At 49.6% G+C, this 26,013-nt stretch overlaps 1 protein-coding gene across 2 annotated transcripts in view; it reads left to right on the forward strand.

Moving 5' to 3' along the window:
• Positions 1 to 731: 731 nt before the first annotated feature.
• SORCS3 (sortilin related VPS10 domain containing receptor 3) overlaps positions 732 to 26,013 on the forward strand; it is a 587,951-nt gene continuing 562,669 nt past the window's right edge. For both annotated transcript variants that reach the window (XM_082722548.1, XM_082722549.1), the window contains exon 1: positions 732 to 2,079. In XM_082722548.1, the coding sequence (XP_082578674.1) occupies positions 1,447 to 2,079 (633 nt within the window). In that variant the 5' untranslated portion in view covers positions 732 to 1,446. The remainder of the gene's footprint in view (positions 2,080 to 26,013) is intronic.

Below are 26,013 nucleotides of genomic sequence, written 5' to 3' on the forward strand. Positions count from 1 at the left end.
TCTCACTGGCAGTCAACGCTTTGAAGGAACAACTGAGCCCGCTCAGAAATGAATCTAGGAAGAGTGAGGGCACGACCTCAGTCCCAAGCTAGAAGATGGGAGCTGGATTCCGCCCCCGCAGTGGGAACAACCGATCGCCACTGCTTTTCCTAACCTCCTACCAAGGGTCCCAGGAAGGAGAGCCGTGGATCGGGGGAGAGCTGGCAAACCCCTGACCCTGCTGCCGGCGCCTCCCTTTGCTCTCTCCTCGCCCTGCAGGAGGCTTAAGGAATAACCAAGTTCCATCCGCCGGTGGTGGGGGAGCATGGGTACGCGGAGCGCCTGGAGGAGGGGGCTCTCCAGGGCGGTCTGCCTTCTCAATATTGCCTTTCGGAGGACTCGCAGGCTCAGGAAATGCAAACACAGCCCGTGCGTGATCGGCGCGCGCCCACGGCCCGAGCGGACCCCTCCCTGCCCCACGCCCCGTGGCTCACACTAACACGCACACATACGCGTGCAAACGCGCACGCACGGAGCCGCGCGCCCCCGCACACCGAACCAGCCCCGGGCTCTGCCAGGTGCCCCCACCCTGCGGCGCCCTCCCGCTCGCCCGCCCGCCAGCCCCTGGCGCACCCCTGGCTTCACCCTCTCCCGCCTGCGCGCACGCACGCGCACGCACGCAGTCCCCGCGCCCCCGCACCGGGCGGAGGCGCAAGCCGTGAGGGGCTGAGGGGCGGGGGGACGGCGGGGAGGGGCGGGCCCGGGAGCAGCCAGCGGAGTCCCGGGTCCATCCCGCGCTCGGCTTCCGCGCGCTGCCTCCTCACGCGAAGGCTCTGGTCTCCCCCTCGCCTTCGGAACCCGAACAGTTGGCGCTGAAAACACTTTACTCCTCCTCCTCCTCCCTTGAGACCCCCCCCCCCTGCACGCCATCTCCCGTTCCCCACAACAGGCCCGAAGAGTAAACCCCCAAACGCGGCCAGAAGCGGCTCCCAACTCTTCGGCGGGAGCAGGTTGGAGGCTGGATTTCGGAGAGACTCTGGATTGGGGTCCGTCGCCAGCCCCTCCTCCTGGATCCGGCTTGATTTTCATGTTTTAAAAGAGGATTTTTCTCATTACCTTTGAACACTCCTTTTAACACAATTTCTGGAGGAGCTCGGTGAGGAAGATTTGGGGGGTCTTGTTTTAAGGGGGAAAAAGCACCGAGGGGGCATTTATTAATTTTTCCCGGGTGTTGGAATCACCCTTTTTCGGAAGAGAGAGCGAGCGATCGAGAGCGTGGAGGGAAGAGTGGAGAGGACCCGCGAGGCGCGCCAGCCCGAGCCACCTCCTTCCCGGCCGCCCCCTCCCCACTCCCCCCGACACACACTCGCTCGCTGGCTCGCCGGCGCGCGCACACCCCCCGCTCCGGACCCGCACCTCGGCGGGCGCCACACTCTCGGCAGCCCGAGCCGCGGCAGCCGCAGCGGGATGGAGGCAGCGCGCACAGAGCGCCCCGCAGGCTGGCCCGGGGCGCCTCTCGCCCGGACGGGGCTCCTGCTCCTGTCGACGTGGGTCCTGGCCGGCGCCGAGATCACTTGGGGCGCGACGGGCGGTCCTGGGCGCCCCGCGGCCCCGGCTTCGCGGCCGCCGGCGCTTCTTCCTCTCTTCCCGCGGGCAGTGGTAAGCCAGTGGCCCGAGGAGCTGGTGACGGCGCGGAGAGGCGCCGCACTGGGGCGCCGGCCCGGACCAGAGCCTCTGCCCCAGCCAGGCGGCGGCAGCGGCAGCGTTGGAAAGAAGCAGGGAGAAGCCGGGGGACCATCGCCGGTAGGCGCGCGGTGGGGACCAGGCGCCCCGGCTCCGGGCAAGCCTGGCGGCGCGAGGAGAAGTCGCCGGGAGCAACCCCCCAGTGGCCTGGAACGTGGGGACGCCCGAGCCACTGCTTTGGCCGATGGTTCCAAAGGAAGCCGCCCTGTGGCCAAGGGTCTCCGGGAGGAGGTGAAGGCGCCGCGGGCCGGGGGGGCGGCGGCCGAAGAGCTCCGGCTGCCCAGTACCTCGTTCGCGCTGACCGGGGACTCGGCCCACAATCAAGCCATGGTGCACTGGTCGGGACACAACAGCAGCGTGAGTACCCGCCCCGCGGCGGATCTGTGTGTCTCCTGACAGCAGGGCAGAATGGAGGGCGGGAACCGGGGACAGATAGTTGCTGGAGGGTCGAGGCAGAGGCGGGGGCGCCCTGACTTGTAGAGAGAACAGATTCATCCGGCTTCCCCCACGCCCCCAACAGGTTAGTGGAGTTTGTTGTAAGATGGAGTGTACGTTTGTTTGCTGGAGACCCTAGATTTGGGGCCGCCCGGAAGGGAGAGGGGACGTGTTTTAAAGATGAGCAGGGGAGGGATCTGTGGTCCCTTTCCCTGGTACTCGGCTCGGGGAGTCAGTTTTCCGGTCGGGAGCTTGGATTCGTGGGTGAGGACGCGGCCTGAATTGGCGAACTGACGGATTCCTGCGACCGCCAAGCTTCCCCCCTTCTGCCCTCCACTCAAGCGAAAGGGAACCCAGGAGCTGGAGGCCGCTCGGACACCCAGACTCCTGCCGGCCTTACGGTCGCTGCTTTCTGCTCCAGGCGCGCTTTCTCCCAGCCCGGGGGGAGGCTGCGCCTAGTCCGCCCGAGCGCGGGCCTGCAGGTCAGCTGAGCCCCCTTCGAAACCCAGGCAGCTGCTTGGAAAGCTTGGAAAGAGGCAGTTAAAAAAAAAAAAAAAAAAAAAAAAAGTTTAAAGCGTGAAGTGAAATTCACCGCCCATTCTTCACCCCTCACCCTTACGCATGCACAAGCACACCTAAGTCTCTGAGCAAAAACAAAAACAAAAAACAACTCGCCTCGGCTGCTGCGTCCCGCAGCACAAACGGCTCCCGGAGAGGAGTTGGGTCCCCGTGCTTTCAGCGCACCTCTCCACCCGCTCTCTCTCTGCGGCCGGGTTCCCCTGAGAGCAGCTGTACCGACAGGTGGCGCCCTTGAGTCCACTCCGGCGGCCCCGGCGCATTGGCGGCCGGGCGTGGGGCTCGGAGCACCGGCGGCCCGGGCAGCTACTGCAGCCGGCAAAGCCAGCCTCCCGCCGGGCCCCAACGCCGTGCAGCCACGCCAAGAAACGGCTGGTAACGCGATCTCTGGCGGAGGTGGTGGTGGGGGGCGGCCTCCCGCGATCTGCCCCCACTCCCCTCCAGTCCACGGCCCCCACTTTCAGCCTGTCTTGCAAAAACCCTTTCCGCTTCTCTGGCTCTCCGGATCAAATCAGAACCCGGCGCTGGGCAGAGTCTGGAGGGTGATGGATGTCTATAGGCAGCTTTGGGGAACTCATTTGATCGGAAAGCACCGCCCCTCCCCTTTGTGTTTCTCTTATGACTGGCATTAAAGATTTCCCCGGAAAATTCTAGCCTTATTTTAAAAGGGCCTGGGGGTGTCACAGGGGTAAGGAGTGGATAACAGGAAAGCCACGAGTCCGCAGAGCGTAGACGTCGGCGCTGCTCATGCAGATTTCCTGGTTCTTAATGACACACAGGACGGAGCGGGCAGCCCAGGCAGGGTACAGAGGCCGGGGTGGAAGGATGTGTGCGGTCTGGCTCCCCAGTGGTGCGGTGGCTGGCGTCATCTGCCTCCAGCGAAGACCTCCATGGCTTCGGAGCGCACAACTCTGGGCAGGGGGAGGGGGTGGGTATGGCGTGCCCTGGCAGGGATGGGTGATTGAAGACTTGCAAGTCCCCAGAGGAGAGAGGGAGAGGGAATTCTCTGACAGCAGGTGGTGTGAATCTCAACTAAGTTTTAGTTTGATAATGAGGAATTGTGTGTGTGTGTGTGTGTGTGTGTGTGTTCACGTTCACACTGGGCAAGAAGGATGAGGAGAATGTGTGGAAGTGAATGTATGTCTAGGAGGAGGAGGTGCTGTCCTCACGTATCTATGACTTTATTACTGTCACATTTGGACAATATAAATTCACTCCGCCTAAAGAGTTTTCTTCTTGTCTGTGCTTTAATTTTATGGATCATTTTTTCATATGTTGACTTGTCGATGGCACTTTAGAGAGGATCCTTTTTGCAAACAGTAACATGTGCATGACCTTCTCTGGTCATCTTCCAGGCAGATGTGCAGCAGAGGAAGTGAGGGGACAAGTCTAGTCCCAGCCACCCAACCAGGGGAAATAGCTTGTAGTTGAAAGAGGGGCAGAAGCTCCTGGGGGTGGGGATGGACCTGTTGGCCTTGGAGCCCTTAGGGGCAGCAGTGAGATTTGGGCAATCCAGGAACAGCTCTCAGGATGCTTACTGGTTGTGTTCTTGGCCAGTCTTAACTGTTCAAGCAAAGGACAATGCAACACACGTTGGGTACAGGGACCCCATCTTGTTGTCCTGTCCTTCCTTTCTGGGGGAGAGGCACTACCTCCTGGGACCATACTGTACAGACAGTATCAGCAGGAAAGGCTTCATTGAGGATCAGGTCTGTGTTGCTCTGAGGGAAGAGGGGGAAACATGTTCATGTGGTTCTGTCTTTGAGAGATTTTTAAGGAAATACCCTGTGGGAAGAACGGGGAAACCAGTGTCTGCAACATTACTAGGTTGGTTTTATTCCCCATCCCCCTTTCCTGAAGACAACGAAAGAATATGCTGTAAATAAAAGCCAGGGTGAGCAGCGAGGGGGATGATGAACTTTCTGGAAGCTTCCTTCATCATTGGTTTCAGAGTGGAGGGAGATGTCCTGGCACTAGGCTCTTTTGGCATGAAAAGAGAATTTCCTCTTCTCTTCTGACTTTCAAAGTACTAAACATGTCCTTTTCTGGGAAGGCTACTGGGGTTTCCTGGCCTCCTTCCAAGTGCCTTTGGTGGACCTCATCCTTGACTTGAATTCCCACTGGGGGAGGGTTTTCAGTCAGTCCATATAACTGAAATCAAAGTCCACTCTGACATTTTGGCGCCAGGCATGCGGAGCTGGACATGGTCTGCTCCATTTGTCCAGGTGTGCCCAGGGATGTCAGGGGGCAGAGGGAAATTCTTGTCCAAGGCTGTAGTCATGGATTCACTTTGGTTCAAGGACTGGGGTCAGATAGCTTGGGGGCAAAAAAGGAAGTGCACAGAAGGCTTGAGCCATGAGCTGTCAAGAAGTTGCTGGAGACTGGATCCCTCTCTGACCCTTACTGCCCTGCCAGGGGTTCTGGGGAGATGTGAGGGGACTTGGGCTTGGAGCCTCTACTCTAGAGGGACATTTGCCACCCTCTCTCTGGCAGTCTCCAGCTGGGCTCCTGGTGATTAAGGGGCAAGAGAGTGTTTCACAAACACCCAGAGGGAGTTCCATCCCCAGGGCTTCAAGGAAACAGAAAAAAGAAACCTCATTCTGCCCTTCTCCTTCCAATGAAGGAGAATGCCTTCTGTTTGCTCTGTGAATTGGCAAAGCATGGCTCTGGAGACTGGAAAGTTGTGAAGGCGACAGTCCACTTCTCTGTGCCCCCTCCTGCTTGGAGTAACCCTGGCGGGGGATCCCCCTTCCTGGTGCTGAGCTGAGAATGCTGATGTCTCCCTCGTTCACCCCCCTTTCTTGCCAGCAGCTCACTGGCAGTGGAGGGTGATTTGCAGGCTTCTACCCCTGCAGTGTGTGTCTGGTAGGAATGACTTGCCAGATACTTTTCAATTAATGTGCCCAACAATGCACCTTGGTGAAGAGAAGCAGGGAATGCTGATGATTCCCCGGTCCCCTCCGGATCCCCCACTCCTAGCACTCCAGGAGGTAGAGCACACAGATGTTCCCAGGCGGGATTTCATACCTTTAACTAATTCAGCTGGACTGTGTTCTAAAATATTTACTCCTAATGTGCAAAATAGTGACAGCTTTGATCAGATTAATTGTATTTCACTCACTGGAGCAGCTAATTGTGGCTCTCAAACAGATTTTTCAAATGGCCTTTGGCTGCATTGTCTTGCCTTCATCCTCTCTGTTCACAGTTCTCGTGTCACAATATCTTAATGCATTTTGCCTTCGCAGAGGCTTAATAGAGAAGTCTGCCACTGAAACTGTTCTTCTGGGGTTTGCCAAAAAGAATCTGTTTTTAATTAATATTACAAGGGGAGCCTCTCCTTTGGGATGGAGCTGGGACAGAACAGTCACTGTTGGCCTGGGGTTGGGGGTGGGGGGGGCGAGGAGGGGTCTGGACTCAGGCTATTTGTCTCTATTTGTCTGCTCTGCCTTTCTTCTGATGGCTGGGTTACAGGGTGTGATTTGCTTCTCAGATCCTGTGGTGATTTCCAAGGTGAGCAGAATTTGCAAACTCCTTAATTGGGAGGTCTGATTTAATGATTGCAGAGTTGCAGTGGTTGGAACTTGCTTCGTAGTTGGCAAAGAAGGAGTGCTGGGAAGTGGCTTCCTCAGTTGTGTTGGATTTAAGAGAAGGGGGGGGGGAGCAGGTTGTGGCTCCAGTGGCTAGAAGGTTCAGGGGGCACAGGGGAGAACTGCTTTTTCCTTGGGCTCTGTAAATCTCGTATTGTCACTGGGGAGTTTTGGAACTGGATGATGGGTGGGGCCTGAATCACCCCTTAAGGAGCAGAGAGATGCACAGAGCCAGACCTGCTGAGTGAGGGTCTGTGCCAGGGGTTCATCCAAGGCTAGGTACATCTGAGGGCTGGTGGCTTGACTCACCTGTTGATTTCCTGCTTTCTTTGGCCTCTGGGCAGGCTCGAAACTTTCCTTATCGCAGGAAAACGTTGAAGGGTCATTTTTCAGCAAGCTTGGGAGGAAAGGGGTCTTATGGAGTTGGAGTTGGAAATATGGGAGGTGAGCATCAGCCTGCCACCTTGGGTGGGAGGAACCGGCATGGGGGGAGGGGGTGGGTGGAAGCTGACAAGCCATGCTCACCTGCTGGTGTGGGGGATGGCAGAGAGAAGGGTCTGCATGGTGCTCTGGTTTTGCCCGCAGTGAGTGAAGATGAGAGGGCTCTGCCTCCCATGCAGGAAGGACTCAGCCTTATTCCACCAAGTGGGTGAAGAGTGACAGCCTCAAGTCTTCTTGGGCAGAAGTGACCAAGGAATTAGAAGTTCTTGTCCCTTGGGATGTCAGTGATTTCATTCCTGGGTTCTCCATCACTTGAGAGTTTCTGTAACCAGGCGTTTTCAGGGAGTATGTCTACTTTCCGGCTCCAGTGCCTTCACCTTCTTGGATTCAGATCCAAAGTCCTTTAGCCTGGCGTTCAGGGCCCTTCACTGTGTATGTCCTGGGTCTACTTCTCTGCCTCTCTGTCGGACTCTTTCATGTTGGGTTCCTTCACTCTAGCCAAGGGAGCGCCTTCATTGTCCCAAGCTCCGCTGACCACGAGCCTTTGCCCATGAGGTCTTCTCCACTTGGATTGCCCTTCTTCCTCTATTGAGATGCTCCTGTGTTTCATAGCTCTGCTCTAGATTCAAATGCGGTGTCTCTACAGAGCTTTCCTTAAGAGCATTTGTTTCCCTTTTTCTTGATTGGAGAATTTAAAGACTGTACCACACACAGAATTATGATTCAGTTGAGTACTTGTTTATTTTAATTTCGTATTATTTTGTTAAGTGTTTTCGAGGTGAGGGATGAGGGGTGAGGATGAAATAACGACAACCACCCCTCCCCCACCCCGCAGCGTGAGTTCTGCTCTTCTCCTCCTGGCATGTGGCACAGGCCTTGTCCCATGGCTTAGTATACACTCGCTGAACTGACTTCAGGGAACCAGGCAATGCCTTAGCTGCATGGAAAGGACACGCTGGCACTGTCTCTCAACAGCATTGAGTTTATATACCTGGTTGATTATTTCGTATATAAATTGTAGCCCAAGATCTGGAGGCATCTCTATGCCACTAAGTGAGAGATAGAAATAGTAACTAGACAGTAATCCTGGCTGCTTCCTCTTGGACGTCGGAGATCAGATGGACTTACGGAAGATATTCAGCCATTCGCTGAGTGTTTCCTATGCGTGCGGCCGTGTTCTGGGCGATGTGGGGCTGGTAGGGGTGCGGTGGAGGGACGGACAAACCAGGATCAGACAGCATTTGCCTCAAGGTCTTCCAATATGCTTTGGATGGGAGATTGCTCTCAGTAAAGTTGAATAACACATGACACCAAGATAGAAGCCATGGGGGGTGTGTAGTTAGTTGTCAAGCCGTCATTTCAGGCTATGAGCTCAGAGGACAGAGGGTCCCTGGGGGAGGTACTACGGCACTGAGACTCCCAGAATGTCAAGGATAGAGGTGCACATGGGTAATTGTCTTCATCAACTCCTTCTGCATAGAGATGAGGGGTGAGAGGCTCAGACAGAAACATGGCATCCTGTCGTCTGGACTCTACTCTTCCTTTTCTCTGTATAGCCATCCCTTACTCACTCCCAGGTTTCTCCTTTCTCCTGGGGCTTACAAGCCATTTTTCTTCTAAGAGGACTTATGCATTTTTGCTCAGGGGAGGTAGGATGCTGCCCATTTTATAGGTAGGATAGACTGAGGCTAAGGACAAATATATATGAGGCTACCCAAACAGGCCCAGGATTAGGTGTGTCCCTCTGATTCCCTGACCATGTCCTACATCCATCCCGCCCACCGTCCACTGTACACCATAAATACCAAACTCCTCAATGTCGGACAAGCTGTATCTTCCTAACTGTCGTTAATGGGGCCTCTTATGAGTCACCTCGTTATTCGAGTTAGTGAGTGAATCAAGCCTGGTTGCATCACCAGGCACATTTTGCTCATTTATTTTGATCAGTGTAGTTGGGGTTTAATTATTTATGGAAATGCTTTTCTTTAGAGTACGCTAATAAATGTGCTGTAGTAAATTTGGAAAAAGTAATGGAGTCTAAGAACTTCAGGATTGCGCAAATAGCTTTCTGCTGTTAACTCCTTGCTGGGGAGCAGAGGAAACCATCCCCACGGGGTTGAGATGAGAGGAACTTGGAGCACAGGGGGGCTGACCATACAGGACTGTTGGCCAGCAGAACTGCCCGCTGCTCTGTGGGGGGCCTGTTGCTTGGCACCCACTGGATAAGAACCCAGTTTAGGAGGGAAACTGGAAATAGAGCTAGATAGGGCAATCCAGGATCCTTTTAGGCGGCACATTGTGGGTTACTTGGTCTGGGTGTGAATTCATACTGGGGGAGTGTATTCTCACAAATGCAATCTTCTTTAGAACTTTGGGGGAGCAGTCGCATAGTAAAGAACAGCATGGGTTCTGGAAACAGGTGCCTGGGTTCAAATTTTGCCTCTGTCTCTTCCTAGCTGTGGAAGAGCTGGCAAGTTGTTATTCTTTCTTCACTGTTTGTTCATCTATAAAAAGAGATGGGTCCTAATAGTCTCCCTTGTATTGGGCTGTTGGAAGGATTCAGTGAGATCATGAACATGGCAAAGTGCTTAAAAGAGGTGTCAGGCCCGTGGTAAGCCCTCCATTTCGGCAGTTTGCTTTGGTTGTTATTTTTATATGGGAAACAGCTTTCCCTTCCTTTTCAGATGGAAACATTGAAGTGGAGGAAGGAGGTTCCTGCTCCAGGTTTTCCAGGGAGCCGGTGGCAAAGCCTTGGCCAGACCCTCCAGGAGATGCTCACTTCAGGCACCTCCTGTTGGGGTCCTCAGGCAAATGAGCCTCTGTGATATCTCTCTGAGTTGCGCTGACACAGACAGTGGAAGAGATAGAGAAGCGAATGACTGGGGCCTTTGAAATTCATTTTCAGAATTTGTAGTAGAAATGGTTAGAGTCACATAGTTAGAACAAGGTTAAAGATCACGCTAATAATTCTGGTACACTGAAAAGCAATGAAAAAAATTAAAGAGTTTTTTAAAAATCACACTAATGAATAGCTTATTTCTTGGCCATTTAGGGCGGGATTTCATTGAAGGGTTAAGGAAGGTGCCCAGACAGGTGAAGAGTAGCCTCTCTTGGCTTGGGCATCCCTAATTAGGCCTCACAGCCAACCTTGGAAGACTTCTTAAAGGAAGCAAGTGAGATGTGTAGCTTCAGGAAAGTAAGAGAACCGGGGGCTGCTGGCAGGCTGGGTGGCAAATAGAGCCTGCAGGGCCAAAGACTCATCTACATGGAAACCATAGGATAGACCTCAGTGTTTCAGCTTTGCTCCTCCTCTTGATCTCCTGGCTCTCTCTGCTTCATGCCTGGTGTAAAGTGGGACTAGCCATGACCAGAACTACCTGCAGAATATCTGCAGCCTCCTTCCCAGAAATATCACACTGACCAAGCCACTAGTTATCTTGTCGTGATTTCTACTCATCAAGATCAGGCTCGAATTCTCTTCCCGCCTGCACCCTAGGTACCAAGACTGGAACCCGAGATCCCTCCACAGACACTAGAGGGAGTGTTGCCCTGGGAAAGAAGTGAAAATAAATAGGATGAAATAATAAAAAACAATGCGGCACAAGGAATTGTCCCAAAGGAGAGAAGAGGAGAAACGGCGTCCTGCAGGTGCATTGTGGGAGGGGGTGTTTGCTGACCCATAGATGCGTGTGGATCGACCACCGGGCATTTCAGTCCTGGGCGGTTGATCATTCAGCCGCTCCCCGCAGAAAACAAGGAAATGGGTGTTTTGTTCAAATACGCCCATTCTGCAGTCATTCGACCCATCCCTGACCCAGTGAAGACTCTAGAATTATATTCAGCAGGAAGTGGTGCTCAGGCTTGGTTCCCCTGTCTCTGTGCGTTTTCTCCCTCGGTCCCTTTGCTTCCTGTGCCTGCGTGATGTGCACAGGCTGCTTCAGTCAGTAGAAGCCTACTGAGTTGAACGGAATAAATACTTTCTTAAACACTTAAAGTTGCCTGGGTAAAGAATGAGTGTCTTGAAGGGGTGGGGAGGCCTCTTCTTGCTGCTCCCCAGGCCTAGGACCTGCACCCCTGGCCGTCTCCGTTCTCTCTCCCCAGGGCTCATATCCCACGTGCCTGATTCGGTAGTGCCCAAGTCTTCTTGGCGACTCTGGTGAGGTCGGCACTTTCTTTTCCAGATGGTTAGAGTCAGGTTAAGGATTACACTGCTGCCTCAGAAATGAACTTTTTCTTTCTCAAATCTGTTCTCAGTGGGAGACGGAGAACAATTACTGAGTTGAACATTTTTTCAGGGCTCGAAAAGTAGCTGAAGGCACCATATCTGAATGTGATTACATGTAGTGGAGGGACTTGTTACAGTAAGAGTCTCAGAACCAGAAAACTGGAGATGCAGAGAAATGTGTTTTCCAGGGTGGTGGTAGGTAGAGGAAAGTATTTTGAGAGGCAAGAGTGGCGCATATCACTGTTCCTGTCAGTGATACTTATACTCGAAAGCAAATTTTTGACTGGAAGATTAATCATGACCCTGAAATGTCTTTTGGGTTATGAGAAGGTCCCCCAAGCAATAGTGACTTTGAACAGATCTCTGAGCCTCAGTTTCACTGGCTGTTAAGTTGGGATAATGGTGAACTATTGGATTGTTGGTAAGCTTAGAGACAGTGCACATAAGGGGTCTAATATTGTAGGCTATTATGTTGGTTAAGAATGTTCTCATGATTTGCCTAGGCAGGAAGTGGGGTAAGTTGAGTGTCTGTCCATTTGCAGCAAATCTGTTGGTTCCCTGCCTGTATCCCTTTGGCACGCGGTGTTTATCTGCATGCTGGCCTGACTTCTAACCACCAGTACCAGCGGCTGTTTGCCTGCTGGAACTCACTTTGATCAGTGTCAGGGAATTTATTCCCATCAAGGGATACAGAGCAGCCACTTATCAAAGACCAGGGGAAGTTGGTGGATAAACACCCAACTCCCTTACACTTCGAGGTGGAGTAAATCTGAGACTTGTTTTCCACTGGGATTAAGCCCCACTTGCCTACTGTGGTAACTTATTTGCATTATGAGCTACCTTCCCATCCCTCTCTCATGTCCCTACCCCCCAACAGTATTTCTTGGGGTCACCTCCCAGAAAACCTCCTTGAATTCAAGTCTTCGTTTCAGGGTGTGTTTCTAGAGGAATGGAAATGAAGATACCATGGTTATTTCCAAGTGTGTTAGTGTGGGCGTTCTAGAGAAAGAGAAGCAATAGGATATGTGTGTGTGAGTGTGTGTGTGTGTGTGTGTGTGTGTGTGTGTAGGATATGTAGCAATAGGATATGATGTATATGTAGGTAAAAGAAGTTGCTATAAGGAATTATCAGACACTATAACGGGAGCCAAGTAGTCCTAACTATAGGTGGGAAGTGGGAGACCCAGGAGAGTTGATGTTGTAGTTCCAGTCTGAGTCTGAGTTTGAGGGCAGAAGACCAGTGTCCCAGTTTGAAGATAGTCAAGCAGAGAGAAAGAATTATTTATCACTTAGCCTTTTTATTCTAATCAATCCCTCATGGCTTGGACGAGGGCACTCACATTGGGAGGGCAATGGGCTTTACTCAGTCTACTGATTCAAATATTAATCTCTTCTAGAAACACCCTCACAGGTACACCGAGTCATGTTTGGCCAAATATCTGGGTACCCCACTGCTTAGTCAAATAGACACATAAATTTAACCATCCCACCAAGCCAAGAATTTCCCTCAGCCTCTTCTAAAAGCCTGCCCAGGGCTCTCCCATGGTATGTATTGGATGTGGGGAGGGAGATGAAATCATTCACCCTATTTCTGTGAGGGTCCTCCTTTTGAGTTGGCCCCTACCAGAGGAAAGGGGCCCACACTTGAATTATACTGAATGGCAGGAACATGGTGCTGGGACTCTGAGGAGGGGATGACATCTCCAAATTAGTGTTCCCTGTCATTTCTCAAGGATGAGGAGCCTCATGTTACCGCAGAGCCTGTGTGGGGTCTTCATAATGCACAGAGGCTTCCTCTACCATCATCTTGGCAGATGAAGTCCTGCCTGGGAATGGGCGCAATTCTTCTTTTTCTAAGATATGGTCAGGATTTGGGCAGGGAGCAGCTGAGCTTGCCTTTATTATGTTCCTTTCTAAGATCTCATCAATGAGGGGCATCATAATATGTTGGGAAGACTGTTGCCTTGGAGCTGAGACCCCTAGATTTGGGTTTCTGATGTACACTAATTGTCTTCAGCCAGGTCACCATTTCTTAAGTGTAAGGGAATAAAGACTCTTCAGTATATGTCTATGAATAAAAATTGTGTGTGTGTGTTTTTAAGATTTTATTTATTTATTTGACAGACGAAGATCACAAGTAATCAGAGAGGTAGGCAGGGTGGGGGGGAAGCAGGCTCCCTGCTGAGCAGAGAGCCTGATGCGGGACTTGATCCCAGGACCCTGAGATCATGCCTGAGCTGAAGACAGAGGCTTTAACCCACTGAGCCACCCAGGCACCCTGTTTTTTTTTTAAATGGGTGCATTAGTAAGGAAAGAGTCTAGAATGATGATAAAAATACCGGAAAATGTTTCTTTGAAGGGTGCGCAAATTTGGTCTTACCCAGGCAGGTGAGCATGCATTCATTCATTCATTTCTTTCTTTGCATAGTGTGATGCTAATTAAGGCATTGAATTTTCTGGGATTCTGATTCTTTATCTATAAAATGGATAAATTGCATAAATTGAGGCAGGCCCATCTCAGCACAAGGTAGATGTGATATTAGGTCAATCATTTCTTTACGTGCGAAATGGGGACAATCCTACTTGCTCTCTTTATGTCACCATTAAATAATGACATAAGGCACCTGGAAGCACTTGAAAAAGAACACTTCTCAAAGCAATATGAACAGGGGTGATATGCATTCAAGGTGTTAGTTCACCTTACCTCTCCTTTACTAAGCAGCCAGACATCTTCCCACAACAGATTTGAGACCATGTGCACCAACCACCTTGTTTTGCCTTTTCCCAGCAGAAGTGATCCACTTCCATTAGTACACATACCATGGTATGAAAAACCTCAGGCTTCTTATTCCAGGCATGACGTACAATTTATTTCAAGTCACATCTGATATAATAAAATTCTCAGATGGGAGTGTCATTTGGATGTTTAAAAAAACATTTGTTCCAGGACTTGACCTGGATTGATTGCTCAGTCTTATTCCTTTCCGATAATCTGAAGTATCTGGGGAGCATCTGCTCTAATATCTGGTGATGCAGACTGGACCCCCCAAAAAGCATGTAGTCTTGAGTATGGGAAACCCCTACTGGGAGGATGTTAGAGAAAAGAGAACAGTGTGAGATGCTTAGGAAATGCATCAGATATAATCTAGACCACAGCGAATGAAAACCAATAAAATATGGAGAATATTGAGAATATTATGCTTGTTTGATTATTGACAAAACAGTCAAATAGCCTGGTTGACAGTCCTCACAACCAGATCTGTGTGACGTGATGAGACGCGTCCCGAGCTCTGAGATCAGGAAGATGATTTTATGTTCTGACAGTTGCTCAGGATTCTGCCACATGAGTAGTTTGGGCCATAACTTTGTCATATAGCTCTGTTTTTGTCTTGCATTTCTAATTGTTTTATCTTCCTCCTAGACAGAAGAGACATCTGCGTCTTTACCATTGTGCTAAGATATTCCAGCATCTTAGTTGTATTACTGGATGTTCTAATTTGTACTGATTTCTTTCTCAGTCTGCCTTCCTGTTGCCACTTACTCTTTTCTATTTGTTCTACTCCTGCGTTAGTTGCTTCTGTTTCTTGGGCTCCATTCTTCTTTTCTTGGGGTCTGATTTTCCTTTTCACTTTCTTTTTGTAGACAGGGTACAGTAATGTCCTGGCTTATTCCTGTGTCCTGATACAGATATAATGATTTCTTTTAATTCTCAGAAGATCCTGGCTTGGATGATAAATTGTATGGCCACCAAGTGATTGAGCCTTAGTTTGTTTGTTTGTTTGTTTCCTCATTCTTGACATGTCAACAATGTATTTGGCTCTCACACTGGTTTGATGGTTTATCTAGACATAGAAATCTAGGGTTAAAAAAATTTCTGTTGGATCGTTGAAGGACTTAGATTACTTGCTGGTTTTGTATCATTTGCTAATTTTGGATTATATGTGTCCCTCTCCCACTCAGGATGGATGAGGGTAGGGAAAGGAGGTGTCTAGCATAGGCCACCTGTGGCTTTGTTCAGGTTAGTGATGCACAACCTTTAAGGAGACCTGATGCATTACAATCAGATTTATCCAGAATCAGCAACAAGGTTTGGGGGATGGAATACTACAGAGCAATGTGCCATAGACACTTATTGTCTGAATACCTTTAATATAAAACTCAGCCCCCAAAGAGTAGTGTTGGCCACTTTTCATTTTAAAAATATAAGATAGATTTTTAAAATGGTCATCAGAATTCAACAAGTATTTGTGGAGCTGTGTGCCAGGTGCTGCTGGGCTCTGAGTATATAATGGGTGATCAGTGCTTGGAGGGAGAGGTTCATGATATTATCAAGGATTACACTAAGCACATTTAACTTGGAGAGGACAGAGAGGCAGAAGCAGATGAGCTGGGATCTCAAAAATGCACTGGGTTAATTAGGTGAAGAGGAGAGGGGAGAATGTTCTGGGCACACAGCTTCTGGGACACGAGGGAAGAAGGTATATAAAAGAGACAGAGAGAAGGATATTGTGGCTGGGGTACAGGATTTGTGGGCTGGAGAGAGAAGCAGCTAGACAGGCAGGTATGGGGATGGGTCCAGGAGAAGGAATTTATTCTATAGCCCAAGAACAAGGAGGTAAGCCCATTGGGAGGGTTTAAAGTAGAAGAGTCATATCATTAAATTTGCTTTAAATAAAACTACTCTGATCACCCTGGGGATTAGACAGGGAAAAGGAGACCAGACTGTCACTATAGTTAGAGAGGGTGACGGCTAGCATGGTTGCCATGGAGGTGGGTGAGGGGAAGCCAACCGAAGAAGTATTTAGCAGGTGGAGTTGATTGTATTGTTGGTTTCTCTATAGAATTCTTCACTCCTCCTTATAATTCCTTTTGTACTGGGCCCTAGGAACGCCCTTTCTCTGGGGGTGGGGCCTTCCTTCTCCGCCTCCTAACTTTGGGTTTGGCCTTGTGACTTGCTTTGGTCAATGGAAGAAGGGCCAGTTCCCAGCTTAGCTAGCAAGAGGCCTCATGTGTCCACCTGCTCCCTCGTGCCTCTGCAGTAGCCATGAGGAAACGTGCCCAGGTTAGTCTGCGGGTCCTGGGAGAAGAACGTGACAAGTCCTATATAGTCACACCCAGCCAAGCCTTGCCTACATGAGCCCAGCCTAGCCAAGAGCCACAGAACTACCCAGCCAGGCCTAGCTGTGTCTGCCAACCTCCAGCTGCCTATACAGTTACGAGCATAAGTGATTCTTGGGAGAATAAGCTGTTGAGGTTTGAGTGGTTTGTTTTGTAGCATTTGTGCCGCAAAAGGTAACTGATACAGCAGGTGAAATCATCAGAACTTGATAGATCGGATGGAGCAAATTTGTGCAAACATAACTAGAGTATCAAGGTATACTAGAGTATCAAGTATCACCTATATTTCAAGGTCATTAGCCTCATACATGCTCAGGGCTATACTTAGGTGTGTCTGCAGTGGTTTCCTGCCCCTCACCTCTCTTTATAATTCATGGCTTTTCCCACAGCTGCATGAGGTAGGTCAGAGGTCATGGTCCAAAAGAATTAATCTTCCCCCTTTCTCCCTTCTCTCCCTTTCCAGCAGCCTGCTTCGATTCCAGCAGAGCGTCGGAGCCCAGGGGTTCTCAGATCCCTCAACAGGGACCTTCCAGCCACAACACTTAGTATCTTCTTGTTGGCTGAAGTCAGTTTCTGTTCTAGCTGTGAAGATGGGATTTCACTTCAAGTGGGGAGAAACTAGGGGCCGGGGATTTTTCTCGGTCTTGACTGATTATTTAAACTATATTAGTTCTGATAAAATATTTAGCTTTTAAACAACAAATTTAATATAGGGAATTGTGTTTTATTTATTAATTGCAGTTGCAGGGAGATTGGTAGGAGTTGTGCTAAAGTGCACTGTTGTGATTTTGCAAAGTATAGTAATTACTGTAATATTTTGTTGAATTATTAATATCTACTATGCCTACAGGAACATAAGCTTCTGCAGTCAAATTCATTTCACGATTGCCTTTTCCCCCTCTGGTTCTGTTTTGTGTTTTCTTCTCTTTCTTGGTATGCTTATGAATTTTTTAAGAAACAGAGTTGGAAGGGCAGGGTTGATTACATGGTGTGAAACACCATTGTCACACCTCATAACTGAAAGTAGGCAGGCAGTGGAGAAAGCCTGTGGTTTCCTGTTGGTCTCTGGCCCTAGCCAAACCTGTCAGCAGTACCAGACTGAGGGATGCTGAAAGGGCCATGTCTGGAAAGGAAGGACTCGCCAGTGCACCTTTTCAGGAGTTGAGACGAGGAGAGGAGAGAGCCAGGAGGCCATGTGTATGCACATGTGGATGTGTGCACGTCTCCAAGCAGGGCTGATCTTTCTTGTGGGTGGAGTTGGCAGGGGTTTGGATGCAAGTGTGGAAACAGCACTAGCCTCCTTTATTAATTGTTTCAGCCACTATTACTTACTGTCTGTTATATTCTCCAGCAAGATCATTGTGGATGATAATGGTAACGATGCTGATGGTGATCGCTTAGGTGTGTGGATGGGCTTCTGCTGCGGTAGGACTCCAGATCCAAACATGAGGCACTTATAGGAGTATCCCTTTGGTTGTGATTGTATTGATGTTGGAAGACCAGCCTTCACATCACCATCTCCCAGCTTTTTATAATGGCCCAAGTCAGTCAATAACCCAGACTCAAGTTTCCTTATCTGTTTCATAGGTGCAGGAATCAAAATGCAATCATATTTGAAAGGGTGTTTATATACTCTCCATTTCCAGACATATTTAAGGGAATGCCTTTGTTATTAGATCATAGGAGAAGTTGCCTGTACTTGTGGCCTGATTTCAGAGGGACAGCAGGAAGTAGTCTCTGCTTGATTTTTGTTTTTGTTTTTGCTAGAAACTGCACAATGCAGAGTCATTCCTTTGGGTTAAACATTATCCTCTGCAAGATCCTCTTAAAATACCAGGATTTGAGAGACAATATTTGAAAGCTGGAAGGAACAAATAATGATCTGACCACTTCCTTTTCCAGATATGGAAAGCATGACCAAGTGAAGGTGCGGAGTGATCAAATTCACCAAGATGGTAGAAGTACTCACACCCATGTCCATCTCTCTGACTCCTCATCCAGTGCTCTTCCTACAGCACCCTGAGGCTTTTCTATTCTCCATGAAGTTCTCAGTACAGTTTAGGGCTCTTTCTCCCAGAAGGGAGCCTTGAGCAGAACAAACACATTCGGTGACTTTGGGGAGACCCAGGGAAGGGGGGTGCTCTAGATAGCATAGTAGTGTTTGGGTGAAGTAGACCTCATGCCACCTCTCACTGGCTCTGTCATGTTGGGCAGGTTACTTTTTTTTTTTTTTTAAAGATTTTAAAAATTTATTTGACAGAGAGAAATCACAAGTAGGCAGAGAGGCAGGCAGAGAGAGAGAGAGGAAAAAGCAGGCTCCCTGCCAAGCAGACAGCCCGATGCGGGGCTTGATCCCAGGACCCTGAGATCATGACCTGAGAAGAAGGCAGAGGTTTAACCCACTGAGCCACCCAGGCACCTGGGCAGGTTACTTTTCTGCAACCAGCTTCTCTCCTTTATAAACCTGGGATTATAATCCCTATTTTATACTGGTATTATGAGGGATTAGTGAACTCGAAAGGCTTGGCACAGTTCCTGCCCTGTGGTGGAGGGTACTGGAAGGTGGTTTTTAGATGGTAAGAGGTCCTGAAGATTAACGTGGTCTACCTCATAGTTGGTCTCCTCCTGAGAACCATTTTGGCCACCGTGAGTGTGTGTGTGAAGGGGAGGGGGAAGTTGCACTTTTCAACCCTGCCAATTGCCCTTCCCCAGGGTGTCCCAGGAGAAAAGCCTGTCATGGCCAGGGGGAGGAGCTAAGACTTACCAACTGGCCCTTCTTTCTTCTTTTGTCTCAGACAGCGCAGATCCAGCCCCATTTAGATGTCCCCCAAAAGGAGTGGGGATGGTGAGAGGTGAGGATGACCATCTTCAAAGATCCGCAGGTGACTCAGAAGAAGGGACAAAAGGACTTGTATCTACATTTTGGATGTGGTTCTGTGTCATATGGGGCTCCTGTCCTTGGTTTAAGTTACTAGCGTGGTTTCCTGAAAATAGGTTTCAATTTTTTTTTTTTTTTTTTTTTTAAACTGAGAGTTTATCTTGCTTCTAACAAGTCCATCCTGAATCCCTCGTGAGCTGGGTAGGACCTGTTGTTTCTTGTGAATTTATGGCAAGTCAAGCAGGGACCCCCAGAGGTTAGCCCTTGGGCAGAGGATGGAATTTCCAGAGACAGAAGGACATCTGAAACACCCCAGAGACCATGTATGCTCTCAGGCCCTGGGGCTGGTCCAGCATTTGCCTCAAGTGAAATAGGAAAAGAAAGGGACCAGGGAAGTGTGTTCAGGTCCCCTTCCCTGTTCTTTTCCTCCCCTCTGCCCAGTGCCATCCACTGTCTTCCTTCTCTCCGCACTGGGATAATATTCTAACATCAGTCCTGCGCTGCTTCAGTTCCCTTTCCTGAGGCCTTTGTGTTCTATTAGACCTTTTCCCAGCTTTACTGAGGTATAATCGAAGAATAAAAATTGCATGTATTTAAGGTATACAATGTGGTATTTTGACACCTGTATACATTGTGAAATGATCAGCAAAATCAAGCTAATGTATCATCACCTTGTAGAGTTACAATTTTTTTTTTGTTGGTGGTGAGAATGTTTAAGATCTATTCTCTTAGCAGATTTCAAGTATGTAATATGGTATTATTAACTATAGCCACAGTGCTGTGCATTAGATACCCAGAACTTATTCATCCTGTATAATTGAAACTTTGTACTCTCTGACTAAGCTCTCTCAGTTTCTCCTACCTTCTAGCCCCTGGCAGCCCCCTTTTTACTCTCTGCTTCTAGGAGCTTGACTTTTTGAGATTCTGCATGTAAGTGAGATCACACAGGATTTCTTTCTGCGCCTGCCTTATTTTACTTAACATCGTGGCCTCTAGGTTCACCCACATTCTCGCCAATGCCAGGATTTCCTTTAAGACTGAACAATATTTCATTATATATATACACACATATACATACATACATATATACCACATTTCCTTTATCTAGTCATCCTCTGACGGACACTTAGGTTGGCTTTATATCGTAGATATCGTACATAATGCTGCGATGGACACAGGAGTACAGTCTCTCTTTGAGATACTGACTTCTTTTCCTTTGGTATACCCAGAAGGCGTTCTAGGGATAGGGACTCCTGAAATCTTAGCCTGTACTATTTGTCTAACTTTTTCACCTTCAGGGCTGGGACTGGCCTCAGGAGAGGGAGTCTGGTGCCATTTCTAGCCAGAGATACTTGTTTCCTTTCTGACCCCCCTGAGCCTCAGAACACTACTAGGAGCTGAGGGGGGTGGCTCAGACCGGAGGCTGCCTTTCATCTCTCTGCTGGTCACCTGCTGCCCTTTTTTTTTTTTTTTTTTAAGATTTTATTTATTTATTTCAGAGAGAGAGTGGACAGAGAAAGCATGAGCTAGTGGGGGCAGGGGCAGCAGAGGAAGAGGGATAGAGAGGAGCAGACTCCCCGCTGATCAGGGAGCCTGAAGCAGGGCTGGGTCCCAGGACCCTGAGATGATGATCTGAGCCAAAGGAAGACGCTCGACCGACTGAGCCACCCAGGCGCCCCTTGGTCACATGCTTCTAATACTGTGTTTTCTTTGGTTAAGGAGGCAGGGAGATGGGGAGAGATCTACTGTTTCCCCTCCCCCTCCTCAAATCTTATATATTTAAAAATATATGTGGAATATAACAATTGCCATTTAAACCATTTTGAAGCAGCATTGCTGAGCTCCCTTCGCCATTATTCACTCGCCGAGCTCTCTCACTGCCCAGACAGAAGCTCTATACATATGGACCCTTGACTTCCAGACCAACGAGAATTGGTCTGAATTCTCGTTGTCAATATCTGAGCAGGTATGGGGGCTTCTAGTTCATTCCTTGATTCTGCCTTCTTCTACCCCATGTCCAATCTCTCTCCCTTTTCTCTTTTCCTCCACCACAGGGGCCCATGTTGCTGGGGACGAGAAGAAGGCTTGTAATATTCGGGGCTGAGAGATGGGTACTATTGCCTCCTCCACCCCCCACCTTTGCCATGTTCTTTATTTATGAAAATCATCACAGTTCTGACTTCCAGAGGTCTGTGCCTTCTTCCACCCCCAGCTTATTCTTGGCACAGGTGCATTATGCGAAATCACTGACAGGCTGACCCCTGTGTCCAGTGCAGTCTTGTTCTTGGGACTTTGTCTTAGCGAAGCCTTTTTTATGGGAGTCTTGTTTCTTTACAGCTGAGATTGGAAACAAGCACACTCCGTAGTTGAGCTGTTACCGCCTGTATTCTTTATTATCTTTGTCATTAGAAGTAGTGAATGATGATGAGCAATGTGGTTTGGGCACTTTGATGTGTTTACAAATAACGTATATCATCCTGCAACAGTTCAGAAACCACTGTGAGCAAATTCCGAATTGAGCTCCTGCACTGTGAACAGAGAACAATTCAGCTTTGATCTGGTCTTCTGGGAACTTTAAACCTAGGATAAGGACACGTAAATAGAGGCAGAGGAAAATGTTAAACCAATACCGGCACCCAAAGCGAAGCCTTTGGGGAGGCGATGTAACAATTACCAAGGACCTACTGTGTGCCAGGTGTCTGTCTTGGGTGCTTCGTAAGTGCCGTCTCCTTTCCCTGTGCCAGTGAACGATGAGTTGGGGCCACTGTTGTCCTGGTCCCTTACAGATGAGGAAACCATGATGGAGAGAGGTTGCACAGATCGCCAGGGTCACGCAGCCAAGAAGCTACAGGGTAGGTAATGAAGTAGAAGAATGTGCCTTTTGACAAGGACAGCCCACTGAGTCTGCTATAGTATCGACATAGAAAGGAAGGGGTGGTTGAGTTTGGGTACAGGATGGACTGAGAGAACCACAGCAAATGGCTGGGTGGAGGGGTAGGGAGGCACTTCTATTTCATTCTAGAATGATATAACTTTATAAAAATCACTGACAACATCTAGTGTATTCCCACTGTGTGCCGAATGCTGACTTGTGAACCTTGCACTCAGAATTGCATTTAATCCTTACCTTTCGGAGGTTCTACTATTATGAGCCACCTCGTAAGGATGAGGAAATAAAGGCACAGAGGGGTTACATTCCTAGCCCAGGTCACACAGCTTCTGAGTGACCTTAGCCACAATTCCTGCATGGGCCTGGACTGCTTACAGCTGGACCCAGAGAGCCTTGCTCTAGTCCCCTTCTCTGCCTGCTCCCAGCAAGGAAGGCCAGGCCTCAGGACCCTTAGATTCAGCGATGGATCCCACCAGGGCCAAGATGCATTTCCAACTCCTAAACCTTTCCCCAGTTAGACCATCCTGTTCTTCTGTAAGCTGAGCATGTCTTCTTAAGTTCTGGTGTTTCTAGGTCAGGAGCAGGAGGAATAAAGACTCAGAGGTAAAAAGTAACATGGTGTGTGTGGGACCCCGGAGAGAGAGGGATAGGGTGAGGTTAGATTATGGAGGCATGGCACGTCCTCCTGGCGTTTTTGGCTTTATTTTTGTTGGCAATAGGCAGACCTTAGTGATTTTGAGCAAGGGCGAGATGCAATTAGCTGTGGCATCAGTCCTTCTCATTCCGCCACAAAACCCACCCTCCTCCTTGGTGGGAGGGAAAACAAAGGCCCAGAGAGGCGTGGCAGCTTGCCTGGAGGCTCCCGGGGAAATGTTTCAGGCACAGCAAAATGAGAAGCCCGCGTGGCTGTCTCTCCTTCTCGGAGACCAGAGACCGGGCCTCTGGGAGCTGCTGGTTCCCTTCCCCCCCCTCTGCCTCCTCCCTTCCCACCAGCAGTGCCTCGGGCCTGCTCCCTGCTCTCTGCTCTCCACCAAGAGCTCTGCACAGTCTCAGGGCCCTCTCCATCATTAGAACAACCAGTGGGGTTCTGCTGTAATTAAAGTAAGCCAACAGGAGGAAGCAAAGCAGAGCAAGGGGAAAAAAACAATCACCAACAAAACATCTTATTTCCCACGCAAGCTCCCCACAACTAACGTCTATGGGCTTTCGTGGGAACCTGCCTGCTTTAAATACAGCAAAGGGAAACCCCACGGGATGATGTGGGAAAGCAGGTTGTTAAGATACCTTCAGGCTGCCAGAGTTGGGATTTACTCCTTTTTTTCTGCCCTCCCTACCCTGCAGGGCAAACCCCATCAAAGGTTAGTGTTGAAAGAGACCCCATCTCCTGCCCCCCCAGGGACAGCATCTCTGACACACTGTCACCTCGCTCCTACTCTCCCCTGGTTCCCCAGATTTGCTGGACAGAAAGCTCAGGTAGGGAGAGGAAGATACTTCAGCTATCAAAAAACTGGCCACCCACGCCTGTTGTCATTTACGGCCTGACTCCGGAAATGTCTAATTAATTCATTTATCCAATTAGCCCCTTGCTCTCTGAAGTGCTTTTTCTTGGTTGCTGAGCAACCAGGATAGACTTTGAACACATGCCTGCTGCTGCTGAATGAACCAGTGGTTCCTTCTTCACCCTGGCACCCCACCCCTCTTTTCTCCTTTTATTTTTCTGATGCACAGTAGTGAAGACCATCTCCACCAATCTCCAGCCTTCTTACCTTCCCCAGGCCTCTGGATGTGTGTGCTGCCCGACTTAACACATTTCTGAAGGTAATTTTTATATCAGGCATTTGTCAGGGACAAGGAGAATGACAGAATATACAGGTACACAGAGTTGCGTTTGCAAAATAATGGGATTAGCCTGGCTGGGGGAGGGCCCAGGAGAAACCGGGCTGGTGCCTGGGAGCTGGGGCTGGGGGAGGGGACCCTGGCCAAAGGGAGGCTCAGAGGTGGTTGCAAGAGGAGGGGCAGACTGCCTTTGGGGGACCATGCATAAACAGGGCTAGCTGGACGAGGCAGGTGTCCCATTGGTTCTACAGGCTGACCTTCATGGGGTGTTGTCATCCCTCCCCAGCCGGGAATGCACAGTGAGCAGTGAACAGGAGAGGGGGGTTGGTTAACGGAGGCAGAAAGGGACAATTTCAACCTAGGAGGGCAGTGACACACCTTGAGGAATCACGCTTGAAGCCGACCGTACTCCTGTTTCAGGGTGTGAAAATGCCACGTCCCATTTCAGTGAGCTAGAACATCAGAGCTGGACTTTGGGCCCCAACATCCGCCCTTCCCTGTTTCTACAGAGGAGCACATTGGAGCTTTGGGAGGATAAATTGTCTGCTCAGAGCCAGCGTTTGGGTCTCTCAAGTCCCAGCCTTCTTATTTGACCACACTGCTTCTCTCTCATCTTATTAAGGGACCTTGTCCATAACATTAGTCACTAGAGTCACTGAAACTTTTTAAAGTCAGTTTTTATTTTGGAAGAGCAGATTTGCAGGACACAAGGATCTTGGCATTGGTCCCACCGTTCACCTTGGCCTAGGTCTACTGCAGATCCCAGGGCATATGATCCAGCCCCATAGTCAGTATGAGTAGGTCTGGTCCTCGCCCTCAAGACGGTCCCACCATAGTGGAGGAGAGGGATGAGAGAGGGACGAGGGGCTCCTTCTTAGAAGGAAGCGTTTAGAGAGGATCTGGGCCATTTGACCTAGACCCAGATCTTATGGTTGAAGGGGTTGTTGGGGGAGAATTGGGGTGGGGGGGGACTGTTCCCCACCAAGCAGCAGCGTGGGCCACAGTCAGGAGGTGTGAGAGACTATGACGTGTGAGGGGACTGGAAAGTGCCTTAGGAATGGAGCCTCTGGGCCATTTGGCTTTTCTGGGATTCACAGTAGATGGCTTGGTGCTGCCCATAATGGCATCTGGAAAACATCACCTCCCTTTCGCCAGAATAGTGAGAAAGCAGTTACCTTCTCTTCTCTATGCATGGATGGGGATGGAAAAGCATAGGTCAGGTTTTCTGGTGGAAATGACTTCCCCTGGAGGTGAGTTCATAAATAACGACGAAGGCCATAAAAGTACACGCGTACTGCACATGTATTTAGCTATCTACGTGGACCCAGCTCACCAGGAGCAGAGTGTGCAGGAAAAGCAGCAGCCTAGAGAAAGAAAGAGCTATGCGTTGTCTCAAGCACTGGCTCCCAAAGCCTCCTGCAGGTGGGACCAAGGGAAACTTTTTATTGAGAAGGACCTGTTCTTTGGCACTCACAATTGTGGCAGTTGCTCAATCTGCAATTTCAAGAGCTAGTCAGCGAAGGAATGGGCTGCGGACAACAGTCAACTCGATCAGGTTCCTCCAGTTAGCAAGTGCTTTTGTGCTTCCAAGCATTGCTCATCAGGGTCAAGTTCTCATTCCTTCAGCCATCCAACTAAATTCCCCTGGTGTCAGGTTTTCTCCCCCCCGCCCCCAAAGACTGGGCTTGCTTTTAGAGAACCTAGAGATGACAGAAAGCATTATGGGATGCTCTTTTGTATAAAACGTCCCTGGGGATTTTCTTAACTAGGTGGTTGAATTCCTCTAGGAATTAAGCTGGGGGTGACTGCTGTTTTTCTGGGAAGACTTGTTCTCATAAAAGGCATGCTGGGCTGGAAATCGCATTGGTTTGTCTTTGGAGCAATGAGACGCACATGGTAATCTAAGGCTTAGGTAAGAAAGAGTCTGCGGCTTTTTACTCAATAAATATTTGATTCACTGAGGCTTTGCTGGATGAAGCCACTGTCTGCATGGATGGATCTTCCTAGACTAGAAGGTGGAGTCTCCGGTGGTCACTGCCTCTTGTTCGTTCCTTTGATTTTCTTTGGTGAAAAACGACTCTTGTCTTGGTGAGGTCGGTGAAATCCGTTCTTTTCCAGATGGGGCTGCTAGTGTGTGGAAGGGATTGGAACTTTCTCTCCCTCTGGTCACCCCTCGCCATCCCTTGGGTGATTCGGTTGCCCATTTTCTGGGACGCGTCCACAGGGTTTGTCCCCCGCCCCCTACTTATATAAGGGGGCAGGGTGCATCTGGTGCCAGATTTCATTCAACCCCATAACAATCACT

This window comes from Mustela nivalis (assembly GCF_964662115.1).
Source record: "Mustela nivalis genome assembly, chromosome: 2".
In the NCBI taxonomy this organism is placed as follows: domain Eukaryota; kingdom Metazoa; phylum Chordata; class Mammalia; order Carnivora; family Mustelidae; genus Mustela; species Mustela nivalis.